Genomic DNA, 15386 nt, shown 5'->3' on the forward strand with positions numbered 1-15386 from the left:
TAGTAATGAAATACACCTGTTGTTTCCCTGACTGTATTGGATTTTATGTATTCATATGACATGCTACTAATTACCGCTGGTAACATTGATTACTAGCACTAGTAATTACTAGTGCTAGTAACATTGATTAGCGCTGGTAACATTGATTAGCGCTGGTAACATTGATTAGCGCTGGTAACATTGATTAGTGCAGGTAACATTGATTAGCGCAGGTAACATTGATTAGCGCAGGTAACATTGATTAGCGCTGGTAACATTGATTAGCGCTGGTAACATTGATTAGCGCTGGTAACATTGATTAGCGCTGGTAACATTGTTTTGTGCTGGTAACATTGATTAGCGCTAGTAACATTAATTAGCGCTGGTAACATTGATTAGCGCTGGTAACATTGATTAGCGCTGGTAACATTGATTAGCGCAGGTAACATTGATTAGCGCAGGTAACATTGATTAGCGCAGGTAACATTAATTAGCGCTGGTAACATTGATTAGCGCTGGTAACATTGATTAGCGCAGGTAACATTGATTCTCTAAGTGCAATGAGGGATTGACTTCATTACTGACTGTGTACTATAACAGGAAGAAACCTAGAGAGGAACCAGGCTCTGGCTGTGCCGGGTGGAGATTATAACAGTACGTGGCCATGTATGCATATGTAAATGTGTTTACGTTACCATTGCATTAAGGTAAATATTGGAGATCAGTATGCTTTTATTCATCTATCCTCAACTAATCCACCGCATCATAATGAAAGGGGAAAATGGTAAGGGATGTTTTGAAAAAGGAGTGGGAAAGACGAAGAGGGGAAGAGAGAGCGAGAAAGAAAGGCAGAGGGTGGGAGGAAAGGGTGGGTTTTAAACATACTGTGTTGATGCGTGGGCCTCAGTGGCTACAGACACACAGGAGAACTTCCAGAGCCCAAAACACAAAGCCTCATCTGTGGAGCTGTTCGAAAGGCAGCGAGCGGGTAAAGCTTGGCTAGAGTTGGTGTTGAGGACAAGAGGTTTTACTGAACGGCCGACAGACACAGACAGTGATTTGCTGCAAGCCTTAAAAACACTGATACACAGGTAGAGTACAGACATTTATCTTTGTGGTAGAAAGACGGATACTTAATGCAACTGGTTATGTAAACATTGCTGTGGTGGTGGTGATGATGATGATTCGTTTTATTTTGTGAAATAGCCTAGTGGTTAGAGCGTTGGACTAGTAACCGGAAGGTTGCAAGTTCAAACCCCCGACCTGACAAGGTACAAATCTGTCGTTCTGCCCCTGAACAGGTAGTTAACCCACTGTTCCTAGGCCGTCATTGAAAATAAGAATTTGTTCTTAACTGACTTGCCTGGTTAAATAAAGGTAAAATAAAATAAAAAAATGATTATCATGTTCTGAATATTTTTGTGCAGGATGAAAAATAAATGAGGAATATGCCTGCAACACAACATTGTTTGGATGAGACTGTCAGAAAAATGTGAGAGGAATTCCATACATTGAGGACGTAATGAACTTCACTTCCAATTTATCAAGAAACTGATGCTTGGTAGCACAGTTGGCAGGGCCATTTCTTCTAACACAGACCAAAACCAGATTTTTATCTGGTTGGTGAATCTCATAGCAGGGAATCATGTCTATTCTCAGTAAAGATCCTCATAGCATATGGGAATATTTTTATTTTTGCAGAAACTATCAACTTTATTTGAATATTTATTATTATTATTTTTATTTATTTAGGTAATATTAATATTATTTCAGTATGAATGTTAATTTCTTTTTTTGTTTCCTTCACAGGGATCAATGAGTGTGGTCGAACAAGTGCACATAACATAAAGGGACTGAAGAGGAAAAAGGTTGTGACAGAGAACCAGCTGAAGAAAATACCCAAATCTCCTGTGAAGAAGCCCTTACAGTCCAAGACCTCTGTGGCAACACTCCAAGGTACCTCGTCCAAGGAGTCTGTGAACTCCTGCTCCAATCCCGACAGCCCCTCTCGAAACCCTGCCAGCTCACCAAGCCGGAACAGAGATACGGAGTACCTTCGGCCTGTTGCTGAATCCTCTGAGGGAGTGACATCATCCATTGACAGTGATAGGCTGAAGCAAAAGGAAGCGTCTTCCTCAAAGCCACAGTCTCTTGATCCGGTCAGTGGTAAAGAGGGGTCTGCCTCTGGTGTTGGGGAATCTGAGCAGCTCAAGGACCGTAAGAGCGGCAAAACTGGATGTGAAGGTGACGCTACTTACCACACCAGCGCTCCCCTTGAGGTCTTGCTCAAGGCTATGGAATCAGATTTCAGCTCCTTGGCAGAAAGAAACACACGTGTTCCAGTCACATCTGTTGGAAAACCAAGTCAAACTCTTTCTGCCCAGTTTATTAGTGAATTGAATGCTATGCCAGCTGTACATTTTGGACTCCAAACTCAGCCTGGCCATATGCAAACTTACTTTGTAAATAAACAAGAGAGCTACACCACCATGCAGGCCTCTACCCAGGCTACTGCCTTGCAGAATTCACAGCATGCTACACAGTATTTCAGCAACCGGGAAAAGCCTGTTCTACAAATGAGCTTCAGTACTGGGCCCTCTGCTGCCCGTACTCATACACCAATTCCATCTGGCTCCAATTCCTTACCCAAGAGCCAGCCACCGGTGGTCCACACATGCCAGTCCCTATCTGCCAGTGTCCCCAGTACCATTCAAGTCCCTGTTACACCTGGTTACAACCCAGTCCATATGGCCACAGTTGTAAACTTTGGTCTTGAACAGATGTGTAGCATCTCCCCAAAGCACCAGAAGCCTAAGAAGCAGGGGAAGTATGTGTGTGAATACTGCAGTCGGGCATGTGCAAAGCCTAGTGTGCTCCTCAAGCACATCAGGTCCCACACAGGAGAACGTCCCTACCCATGTGTTACATGTGGCTTCTCATTCAAGACCAAGAGCAATCTGTACAAGCATAAGAAATCCCATGCTCACGCAATAAAACTGGGGCTTGTGGCACGTTCCGACTCTGGAAGTGGGTCCCTCTCTGTGGAGTCTGACAAAGCACCCGGAACACGTTCAGATGTAGAGGAAAGCGGGGACAGTGACGAGGAAAGTAGCACAGCGGACCTGGACCCTGACTCGTCACAAGGCAGCGTTGCAGCGTTCTCTGAGAGCAGTTTGCAGAGTGCAGGCACAACACAAGGCAACCATGGGGATGCAGGGGACCTATCGGCTGTTTTCGAAACGCTTAAACCAACGACGAGTCAGAGGAGCTACGAGTCCAAAGGGACAGCTGGCCTCCCGAAAGTAGTCGTCTATCCTGTTAATGTCTCGCCTCAGCGGGCGGACAGTCCAAGAGTCGCAGACTGTACCCCTGAGCAGGCTACTGCCCAAAGGCAAAGGGACTTTCAAACGGCACATCTAAGATCCAGCATCACCGTCCTGTCCTCCTTGAAAGAGGTGGATTGCACAATCCCCCTGCAGGATGCAAGAAGTGAGGATGAGGATCAACAGTGTAGGTCCCCACCAGGGGGCGGACATGGTCTGCTTCAAAGGCAGCAGGCCACAGACTTTTCTCAGCAGCAGCAGGGCAAGTGTCTGCTTAGTCCCCGCAGTTTAGGCAGCACAGACTCTGGGTATTTCTCACGTTCTGAAAGCGCAGACCAGGCCATGAGTCCCCCGAGTCCCTTTGTAAAGCTAACCCCACCAACAGGCATGGATGTCACCAAAAATGCACTTCCTAATCTCCCTGCAGTGGTTGCCACTGTTATGAATGTGGCTTCTGTGGAGAAGCCACATGTTGTGCAAGGACAAATGCGTCCACCATTAGTAACAAAAGCACTCTCTCTCGAAGAGCGGATCTCAAAGTTAATATCAGACAATGAGGCAGTGGTTGACGACAAACAGCTGGACAGTGTCAAACCAAGAAGGACTTCTCTTTCCAGGAGAGGTAGCATAGACTCCCCCAAATCTTATATATTTAAAGACTCTTTTCAGTTTGACCTTAAACCAATGGCGAGAAGGTCAAGTTCCAGCTCAGACATACCCAAGTCCCCATTCACCCCTACAGAAAACTCTAAGTCAGTATTGCTATTGTCTGTTCCTAATCAGTATCCACCGATGGACTGTTTACCAATAACAAGAAGTAATTCTATGCCCACAACACCAGGGCACACGGGTCTCCCACCAAATGTTACCAAACAACCCCACATACTACGGATCTGCCAGTCATTTGATGAAAAAATGAGTTCCTTAAACGATGATGTGTTTTCATCTGCTCCCTCTACCCCAAATCCAGCAATACATTCTCGTACCCTTGTACGGCAAGTAGCAGTGGAACATTTCTCCACAAGTGAGGTCCTTACATCAGTCCGTTCCATGGATGAAGGTTACCATGGTTCTAGCGTTTCCACTGTGACAATGCAAAGGAGCAGGTCTTTTGAGCATGCACAAGACCCAAACCGAAAGCCTCAGCAGAGCAAAGGCACAATGTATGAGTGTGAGACCTGTCGTAACCGGTACCGAAAACTAGAAAACTTTGAAAATCACAAGAAATTCTATTGTTCAGAACTTCATGGTCCGAAAAACAAGCTAATGTCTGTCAGAGAGACTGAGCTGGATGTTTTTCAGCGTGGCATGCAGCAGCCATTAGTCCCCAGAACAACAGGTATTTCAGGCATAATGGACCAACAGCAATCAATTAGGAAAAGAAGGAAAATGAAGAGTGTTGGGGACGATGATGACCAATCACCAACTGACACCAATCCCCCATGCTCTGTTAGTTTTGATTCTTGCCAACTATCAACAGCCAGTTCAGGTCGGACATTTTCTCAGCACTCTATCATGGTTGATCTACTGCCTAAAAGCAACCCACCACAAATACCTCAAATACAGCTAATAGCAGGAGTTACAGATGCAACAGAATCAAGACTGTCACCGATCAGAGAAACTCAGGTTAACACCTCTGGTAAAGAAAGAGGCGACCTACAGAGGCAAGGCAGTGGTACATCAGTTATCAGACATACCAACTCTCTGAGCAGGCCCAATTCATTTGAGATCTCTGAATCTATTGACAGAGCCTCTCCAGTTGATTTCCTGGACAAAGATGGCCATATCACAGGAAAATCTAAGGCAGATGCTACAGCCAATCTTTCATTAGAGAGCTATCATGAAAAGATGTCCATACCTAAATGTGCCAACCAGGGAGGGATGGAAAGCCGTGTTGACCGCTCATTAGCAGCAGTGGCTGAGAGCTGCGCTGCTGTCCAGCAGTCTCGCCTGGTTCGCCAAAACAACATTCCTGAAATCCTGGTCACAGAGGAACCTGATCGGGAGCATGACGGTCATAGCAGTGAGCAAGGGGAAAAGGCTGCAGATACATTCAACTGGCCCCAGAGGAGCGAGAGCCTGTCCAAGCTACCCACAGAGAAGCTTCCACCCAAGAAGAAGAGAATCCGTCTGGCTCAGATGGAGCACTCCTCTGGAGAATCCAGCTTCGAGTCCTCACTGTCTCGAAGCCTCAGCAGGGACAGTAGCCTGTCAAGATGTTCCAGCGTATCAGCCTCCTTCGACTGGGACGAGCCATGCAGGTCCGAGAGCCCCTCCAGAGGAGAATGTGCCAACAAAATCTGTGAGCTTCAAGGGCTACCAATAGCCTTCAACACCCTAGGGGTCCCTGGCATGATGAGACGTGCTGCCTCAGAACAGATCAGTTGCACTCAACCCTCAGTGGAGATATCTTGCGACTATCGCAGCAAGTCCTTCGACTGTGGCAGTGGGTCTCCCAGCAGGTCTCTGCTACCCAACAGGTCAATGTCACCAATGGAACTGCGAAAGAGTGCTCAAACCTCCTCGTCTCCGCATGTACCTCTCATTGAAAGGCGAAGGGGGCCTCTGGTTCGCCAGATGTCTTTAAAGATTGGGCCGGAGAGTCAGCAACATGTCGGGAATCATGCCATCGCTGTCCAGAGGCTCCCCACTGTAATCTCTATATCTCAGCAGAGGCCTCAACAGATGCAACAGACTGCCAACAATCCTCCCATTGCCCAACCTTTTATTTTGCATTCTGGAGAAACTCTCCTGCAGCACAACGAAAAAATGGTGCAAAGCATTAACCTGGGCAGCCAAAGTCAACTGCCTCAAGTTCATGGTCTTCCACACCCTTGGCACCTAACATCGAGGGTTCAGACATGCCAGCAATCTGCACTTAATGTCATGATCAGCCAAGAAGATGCTCAGAGCAAGTCTGCTGACTGTCAAGACAAGAAAAGCTTTGTACCCAAGTACCAACTGCGGTGTCCTGCTCTGAGATCAAGCAAAACATACTCTTCCACACAGGGTACTCAGACAACCATGCCCGTCTTAACAATACCCATTGCCAACCGGATGCAAAGTGTGTCAAAGTCTTCAGATGTTCTCCACAATGTCTATGTGGCACAACCGTGTCATCAGATTGTAGGGAATAAGACACAGTCGATAGTATTGCCTTTAGGCCTACAAAACATCCGACCTTCTCAAAACCAGCCAAGTGCTCCCCAATTGCCACAGATCCTGATAACCCATGAGCTGATGCACCCTTCCCCCTCTGTAGCCAGTAAAGGCAACCTCTACAACCTTCATGTTGTAGATACGGACACAAAGACTGTACCAGATATGAACAAGGACAGGCCTCCAGCATCTGCTGCCCTTCAAGTAAAACACAGTTTAGTTTCCAATACCCAGAACCATTTTGGTGAAACTCAAATAGCTCCCTCCCTGGGCTCCTTACACTGCACCCAGAAAATGGCAGCTGTGACCCTCTGTCCACAACAGGAGCCCATTGCCTCAAGCAAGAGAATGCTCTCCCCTGCCAATAGCTTGGACATCGCCATGGAAAAACATCAGAAGCGAGCAAAGGATGAACATGGTGCGGCATGCCTCACTGACGGCAGGTCCGCCAACTACCTGAACTCCAACATGGCAGAGGTGACTAGGCAACGGAAGCTAATGCTAGTCCGGCAGGTGTGCGCCACTGAATCAGCAGACAGTCCCATTGAAACTGTGGCTCCCCCACTGCAACACCAGAAACCAGAGGATGAAAAGAATGCCCAGACTCCTAATAACCGCAAGACTATGACACCTGAAAGCACCGGACAGGATGAACCATCTACTGTAGTTGCTCAATTACAGCCAAGCTTTGCATTAACCACCTCTCTAGGAAGTCACGTCTCCTCCGTGCCAGCGAACGACTGCCTGAACCCTCAAGACAAGAGCGAGGAACAGAAATTGCCCCCTGCCAAGTCTCCCGTTAGACCCTCGACTTTCCATGGACAGGTGAAACTTGCCTCATCTGTATCTGTGGTCAACACACGAGACAGCCACCGCCTGTCTTTCCCCAGCTTGAAAACTACCACCACCTTCACCTGGTGTTACCTGATGAAGAGGAAGCCTCTGCATGTTCCCCAGATGGACCAGAAGATCTCGGCCTACTCCACCTGGGCAGTGAGCCCCAACAACCCCCACCCACTGGGTCTGCCCACCAAGGTGGTGATGTCTCTCTTCAACTCCAAGCAGAACTCAAAGAAAATACACTACACAGAGGCCATAACAACAAGTATGAAATCAGACATCTTGGCCTATTCAAGCAAGCTGAAAGACGTCATGCCGAAGGTTACAGCCATTTTTGCTCATTTATTTATATTTGTATTATCAGTGTTCAATGTTCTAATTCTTAATCCAATCAATTTGATCCATAATTGTATGATGGAAAATTTGTGAAGGGGCCTTGTTATCACATTATCACATTATCTCAGCTATTTTCTCAAATCAACTTACTCCCTAGGTCCTAAAGCATCAGAAGTCTCTAACAACTGAGAATAACAGCAAAGTGAAACCTGAGACTCATGTGAGCAGTGAATCAGACAAGGATTCTTCCGCATCCAAACTAGAGCCACGGAGAGTCAAGATATTTGATGGAGGGTATGTAATCCCAGCCATATTCACAATATTTCACATTTATTTGATTAAATAATTTAAGGATTTTAGTTGTTTGGTTAATACACGGGTTATTTCTCACCTCTTCTGTCAACCGTGCAGATTCAAATCTAACGAAGAGTATGTGTACGTGCGCGGGCGGGGTCGTGGTAAATACATCTGTGAGGAGTGTGGGATCCGTTGCAAGAAGCCCAGCATGCTGCGTAAACACATCCACACCCACTCTGACGTACGGCCCTACCACTGCACCCACTGCAACTTCTCCTTCAAGACTAAAGGTCAGTGCTGACGGCAGCAGCAGCGTGGTCTGGCTTATAATAAACTAATCAATAGCTGTTACACTACGTGACCAAAGGTATGTGGACATCTCGTTCTAAAATCATGGGCATTAATATGGAGTCGGTCCCTTCTTTGCTGCTATAACAGCCTCCACTCTTCTGGGAAAGGCTTTCCACTTGATGCTGCCGGGGGACTGGCTTCCATTCAGACACAAGAGCATTAGTAAGGTCAGGTACTGATGTTGGGCGATTAGGCCTGACTTGCAGTCGGCGTTCTAATTCATCCCAAAGGTGTTCGATGGGGTTGAGGTCAGGGCTCTGTGCAAGCCAGTCAAGTTCTTCCGCAAAGATCTCAACCAACTATTTCTGCATGGACCTCGGTTCGTGAACGGTGGCATTGTCATGTTGAAACAGGAAAGAGCTTTCCCCAAACTGGTACCACAAAGTTGGAAGCACAGAATTGTCTATAAGGTCATTGTATGCTGTAGTGTTAAGATTTTCCTTCACTGGAACTAAGGGGCCTAGAAAAAGGGACCATGAATAACAGCTCAGACAAACTGCTCAGCCATGGAAGTTCTCCCACTTAAAAATATGAGAAAGGCCTGTAATTTTCGTCATAGGTGAACTTCAGCTATGACAAACAAAATGAGAAAAAAAGATCCAGAAAATCACATTGTAGGATTTTTTATGAATTTATTTGCAAATTATGGTGGAAAATAAGTATTTGGTCAATAACAAAAGTTTATCTCAATACTTTGTTATATAGCCTTTGTTGGCAATGACAGAGGTCAAACATTTTCTGTAAGTCTTCACAAGGTTTTCACACACTGTTGCTGGTATTTTGGCCCATTCCTCCATGCAGACCTCCTCTAGAGCAGTGATGTTTTGGGGCTGTTGCTGGGCAACACAGACTTTCAACTCCCTCCAAAGATTTTCTATGGGGTTGAGATCTGGAGACTGGCTAGGCCACTCCAGGACCTTGAAATGCTTCTTACAAAGCCACTCCTTCGTTGCCCGGGCGGTGTGTTTGGGATGCCCTTGCTGATGGAAGGAGGTTTTCACTCAAAATCTCACGATACATGGCCCCATTCATTCTTTCCTTTACACAGATCAGTCGTCCTGGTCCCTTTGCAGAAAAACAGCCCCAAAGCATGATGTTTCCACCACCATGCTTCACAGTAGGTATGGTGTTCTTTGGATGCAACTCAGCATTCTTTGTCCTCCAAACACGACAAGTTGCGTTTTTACCAAAAAGTTATGTTTTGGTTTCATCTGACCATATGACATTCTCCCAATCTTCTTCTGGATCATACAGATGCTCTCTAGCAAACTTCAGACGGGCCTGGACATGTACTGGCTTAAGCAGGGGGACACGTCTGGCACTGCAGGATTTGAGTCCATGGCGGCGTAGTGCGTTACTAATTCTAGGCTTTGTTACTTTGGTCCCAGCTCTCTGCAGGTCATTCACTAGGTCCCCCCGTGTGGTTCTGGGATTTTTTCTCACCGTTCTTGTGATCATTTTGACCCCACGGGGTGAGATCTTGCGTGGAGCCCCAGATCGATGGAGATTATCAGTGGTCTTGTATGTCTTCCATTTCCTAATAATTGCTCCCACCGTAGATTTCTTCAAACCAAGCTGCTTACCTATTGCAGATTCAGTCTTCCTAGCCTGGTGCAGGTCTACAATTTTGTTTCTGGTGTCCTTTGACAGCTCTTTGGTTTTGGCCATAGTGGAGTTTGGAGTGTGAGTGTTTGAGGTTGTGGACAGGTATCTTTTATACTGATAACAAGTTCAAACAGGTGCCATTAATACAGGTAACGAGTGGAGGACAGAGGAGCCTCTTAAAGAAGAAGTTACAGGTCTGTGAGAGCCAGAAATCTTGCTTGTTTGTAGGTGACCAAATACTTATTCTCCACCATAATTTGCAAATAAATTCATAAAAAATCCTACAATGTGATTTTCTGGATATTTTTTTCTCATTTTGTCTGTCATAGTTGAAGTGTACCTATGATGAAAATTACAGGCCTCTCTCATCTTTTTAAGTGGGAGAACTTGCACAATTGGTGGCTGACTAAATACTTTTTTGCCCCACTGTGTTTATATAGGTTATATCTGACTGTAACTTCATTATGAACCCACCTTTATAAATGTCAGGTGTATTTAAGCAATAAGGCCCGAGGGGGTGTGGTATGTGGCCAATATACCATGACTAAGGGCTGTTCTTAGACACAACGCAAACCCCAGAGGAGCCTTATTGCTATTATAAACTGGTTACCAATGTAATTAGAGCAGTACAAATAAATGTTTTCTCATACTGGTGGTATACGGTCTGATATACCACGGCTGTCAGCCAATCAGCATTCAGAGTTTTAACCACCCAGTTTATATTATACATTAATTCAATGGGTGAAAGAAAGTAGATGCCATTTCTTACCGGTACAGGACACTCAAGTGTGCCTACACATTTATTTTTATACTACAAAAATTACAGGGTAGCCTACTATGCTGACGCTGACAAAAAACAGATCAATAAAAATTATATGGTCTAATCCATATAATCGGCCTATGGAAAGAGGAGACACAAATAAAATATGATGTCCATCTCATCTGGAGGAGGAAATGATTGTCCAAAAACGAACAAAAGTGGCACTGATCCATTGATAAAGACAGTGACTATGCACACTCACCGAGGATATGGCCGATGTTCTCCACTGGCAACAATAAGACAGGCTACTGTTTGCTCAATTAAGTTAGGAATTTTGATAACTAAAAGACAGATTGGAGGCTTTTCATTGTCAATAGCCATTTGCTTTCCAAACTGTTTTTTCGTGATTTGTATTTTTAAATATTGCGATACGCCAGGCTGCATCTGTCTGCTTTTCACTGACAGTCACAACTGAGCAATCATCTATTTGGTATTTGCAGCTCTGCCCAAACTGCACGCCCTTCTGACTAGGCTATGTGATTTAAAATGATCCACTTTTTTTTTTTTTTAAGAAGCAAATGGTCCTCTGTGACCAAATCATCTGAGGTAGTAGGCTGTTTTGAATGTTTTATTTAGTTCTTCATAAACAGCTAATTAGGCTATATGCTTTTGGCAATTTAATTCTATTTACTTTAGGGAAAGCTTCCCCTGGCCTTATAGACCCGCTGCCTATGCCTTTCAATGTGGCAGAAACACAACCAGTCATGATGTTTTCATCTGATTGTTAAGTGATTGTTTGACAAAAGCGCTCCTGTAGGCTACCCATGCTCATTCATCCAGCATCCAAATCCCAACAAGGCACTGTGCATTCGCAATTTGATGAATGGAAAGAGACATTGTGATGATATTCTGAGATTGTCATTAGGCCTAAACCTGTAGCATGAATTGATGCATCCACTGTTGTCCACGCGCAACTTGGGTCTCGGCCAATCATCTCCGAGTTGACAAAATCCAAGTGTTGTCCTCAAACCACAGAGCAATTTGAAGCGTATTCCACCTGGTTTCCAGTCAATTAGCTAGTTGTCTGACGTGCGGTACTATTAATAGTGTAATAACGTATAGTTTTTTTTGGCATGTTGTAATTGTGATAGAACGTGAGCCTATCAGGACGGCTTACCCACTACTATTAATTTTGCCGGGACGCCGGACCGGACCGCCTTACTTTACACCTTTTGGTTTACAATAACAAATGTCTTAAAGGTGTCTATTACAGATTTATAAATCAGTAATATCTAAAAATGAATTATTATAAACTACTTATAATCCTTTATAAATGTAAGGTATAATATACTGTATATGTTAATGTAAAGTGGGCGTCAGGTAGTCTAGTGGTTAGAGTGTTGGACCGGTAACCAGCAGGTAGCCTAGTGGTTAGAGCGTTGGACCAGTAACCAGCAGGTAGCCTAGTGGTTAGAGTGTTGGACCAGTAACCAGCAGGTAGCCTAGTGGTTAGAGCGTTGTGCCAGTAACCAGCAGGTAGTCTAGTGGTTAGAGTGTTGGACTAGTAACCAGCAGGTAGCCTAGTGGTTAGAGCGTTGGACTAGTAACCAGCAGGTAGCCTAGTGGTTAGAGCGTTGGACCAGTAACCAGCAGGTAGCCTAGTGGTTAGAGTGTTGGACTAGTAACCAGCAGGTAGTCTAGTGGTTAGAGCGTTGGACTAGTAACCAGCAGGTAGTCTAGTGGTTAGACCGTTGGGCCAGTAACCAGCAGGTAGTCTAGCATGACTCTCGACCTTCGCCTCTCCCGAGACCTTGCGGGAGTTGTAGCGATGAGACAAGACAGTAACTACTAAACATTTGGATACCACGAAATTGGGGAGGAAATTCATTCATTTTTTAAAAATCTGTCGTTCTCCCCTTGAACATGGCATCACTGTTCCTATGCCGTCATTGAAAATAAGAATGTGTTTTTAACTGGCTTGCCTAGTTAAAATAAAGGTAAAAAAATGTTTAAAAAATAAATAAAAAGTGTGAACATTTAACTGGACAGATACTTTTTGTTTGATCGTCTACCAGTAACTGACGGCAGCAGCAGGCTGTATTTTTTTTATTTTACCTTTATTTAACCAGGCAAGTCAGTTAAGAACATATTCTTATTTTCAATGACGGCCTGGGAACAGTGGGTTAACTGCCTGTTCAGGGGCAGAACGACAGATTTGTACCTTGTCAGCTCGGGGGTTTGAACTCGCAACCTCGCAACCTTCCGGTTACTAGGCCAACGCTCTAACCACTAGGCTATGCTGCCGCCCCACACTGAAAACACTGTTGATATTTTGTTGGACAAGGAAACACTCATTGTGAGCCCAATTTACGCACTGTTCAATGAAATTGAAGGATAGTTCATTTAGAATGAGGGCATATATTCCACTTAATTACTCAATTCCTCCATTTCAAGGCGCTTTTTTAATTTCCGCTGAGTTTCGCTCTAATCTTTTTCCTGTTATAAACCTAGGTCGCTTTGAAGACTTTGTCTCTTTCCGTCTCTTAATAGAAGACGGTACGATTCACCGTTCCGTCTACACGCAACACTGCAGAACAGTAACATAACTCCGTGTCAGCACAACATCCCACGTTCCCTTTACTCACCCATTTACATGCTGTCTGCCCAGAGACCGTGCCTTTGTCTCATATGGCGCTCTAGTCCCTACATAGTGCACTACTTTTAACCAGAGTCCTATGGGCCCTAGTCAAAAAATAGTGCACTTTAAAGGGAATGGAGTGCCATTTGGGACACAACGTGTTCTCAGTCTTACGTAGGCTCCTCCTGTGCTGTGTAAGCCCCTCCCACCTCAACAAACCTTCCAAAATGTTTTAAAAATAAACCCCGTATCGGTAAGTAGGTTACTATGTGATTTTAGGTTTTCATTTCAGAATGCTCCTCAACTTCTAAAGAACATCTCATTTTATATTGTTGCTATGGCATTGATGTTTCAAATAAAATATTATTATATTTTACTCTGCTAGTAAGCAAGCATTTCACTGCTAAAGTCTACCCCAGTTGTATTCGGCCCATGTGACAAATACAATTGTATTTTATTTTCTTTTGATGTTTGTAATAAACCTGAATCTCTTCCCACAGGGAATCTGACCAAGCATATGAAGTCCAAGGCACACAGTAAGAAGTGTATGGAGATGGGTGTGGAGGACCAGGATACAGAAGACTCAGGTACTTCACATATCAGCATCCACCCACTGTACTGTAAAACACACAGGCATACTTACGTAAGGGCATATGTTCTGGGAAGAAATACATAGTTGTTCTGCCTGTTTATAATGGGAGTTCACCACAGGGTCTGTAAAACATACTGATGTCGGGGCATATGTTCTGGGAAGAAATACATAGTTGTTCTGCCTGTTTATAATGGGAATTCACCACAGGGTCTGTAAAACATACTGATGTCGGGGCATATGTTCTGGGAAGACATACATAGTTGTTCTGCCTGTTTATAATGGGAGTTCACCACATGGTCTGTAAAACATACTGGTGTATTGACGTATGTGCTGGGGTGACTGTTATGAAGCCCATTCATCAGCGCTCTCATTGAGAGCATAAAGCAAACAGGAATAAACACATTCCTCTTAGGTCAAAAGGTTATTACAGATTTCTAGTCATATTTTAGATTTTTTTCACTTTCAGTGTCAGATCTCTTAATCCACACAGATCCCCTAGCTAAACTGGGATTAGCTAACTCCGGTTAAAGCCTTTGTTTATAACACAAAATGTGAATTTGATTAGGAAGGTTTATGAAACTGCTTTTGTTTAAGAGGTGGCTGTTTACACTCCGTGTCTTCCCTGTCATTTTGATTTAAATCAAGAGACGCTGTGAGTTTCAGACTCCTTACAGTGTGTGTAACTGGATAACGCCTCACACAGACACATTCGCGCTCGGACAGAAGCCCAATGTATCATCATCAGGGTGAATCCAACACTTCTCTCTCTCCTATGCCTCTAGTAACAGAATCACCCTTCCACATTCCTTTTGATAGTTGTCCTGATAATGACTATGCACCACTATGAAATGCCGAATGTCACGGTCTGCGTTGTGATGTCACTGCTAGGGTCCTAGTTAGACATTCTAAATCCAGCTTGTTCTCCTCTTTACTGGGAGGCGTGTATGCGGCATGCACAGGCAGCATTTAGGGAGGGGTAATTGCTGTGTCTAATTTTACACAAATGGAGAGCGGGAGAGAGAAAGGAAGAGAGAGGAAGAGATAATGATAGATAAAGAGGGAGAGAGGTAGAAAGGAGGAGAGAGATAAGAGCGTGAGACGGGAAGACATCAATAGAGAGAACGAGAGAGAGAGAGTGAGAGCGAGAATGAGAGAGCGAGAATGAGAGAGCGAGAATGAGAGAGCGAGAATGAGAGAGCGAGAATGAGAGAGCGAGAATGAGAGAGCGAGAATGAGAGAGCGAGAATGAGAGAGCGAGAATGAGAGAGCGAGAATGAGAGAGCGAGAATGAGAGAGAGAAACGAGAGAACGAGAATGAGAGAGAGAGAGAACGAGAATGAGAGAGAGAACGAGAGAACGTGAATGAGAGAGAGAACAAGAGAACGAGAATGAGAGAGAGAGAGAGAACGAGAGAACGAGAGAGCGAGCGAGAGAGAACGAGAGCGAGAGAGAACGAGAGCGAGAGATAGAGAGAACGAGAGCGAGAGATAGAGAGAGAACGAGAGA

General features: G+C 44.7%; 1 protein-coding gene across 1 annotated transcript in view; it reads left to right on the plus strand.

Moving 5' to 3' along the window:
- The window catches only part of LOC124012277 (zinc finger protein 40-like), a 109571-nt gene that overhangs the window by 80397 nt on the left and 13788 nt on the right, over positions 1-15386 (plus strand). The window contains exons 4-7 of the mRNA XM_046325740.1: positions 1789-7622; positions 7795-7931; positions 8049-8224; positions 13789-13875. Of these exons, the coding sequence (XP_046181696.1) occupies positions 1789-7622; positions 7795-7931; positions 8049-8224; positions 13789-13875 (6234 nt within the window). The remainder of the gene's footprint in view (positions 1-1788; positions 7623-7794; positions 7932-8048; positions 8225-13788; positions 13876-15386) is intronic.

This window comes from Oncorhynchus gorbuscha, linkage group LG24 (assembly GCF_021184085.1).
Source record: "Oncorhynchus gorbuscha isolate QuinsamMale2020 ecotype Even-year linkage group LG24, OgorEven_v1.0, whole genome shotgun sequence".
Classification (NCBI taxonomy): domain Eukaryota; kingdom Metazoa; phylum Chordata; class Actinopteri; order Salmoniformes; family Salmonidae; genus Oncorhynchus; species Oncorhynchus gorbuscha.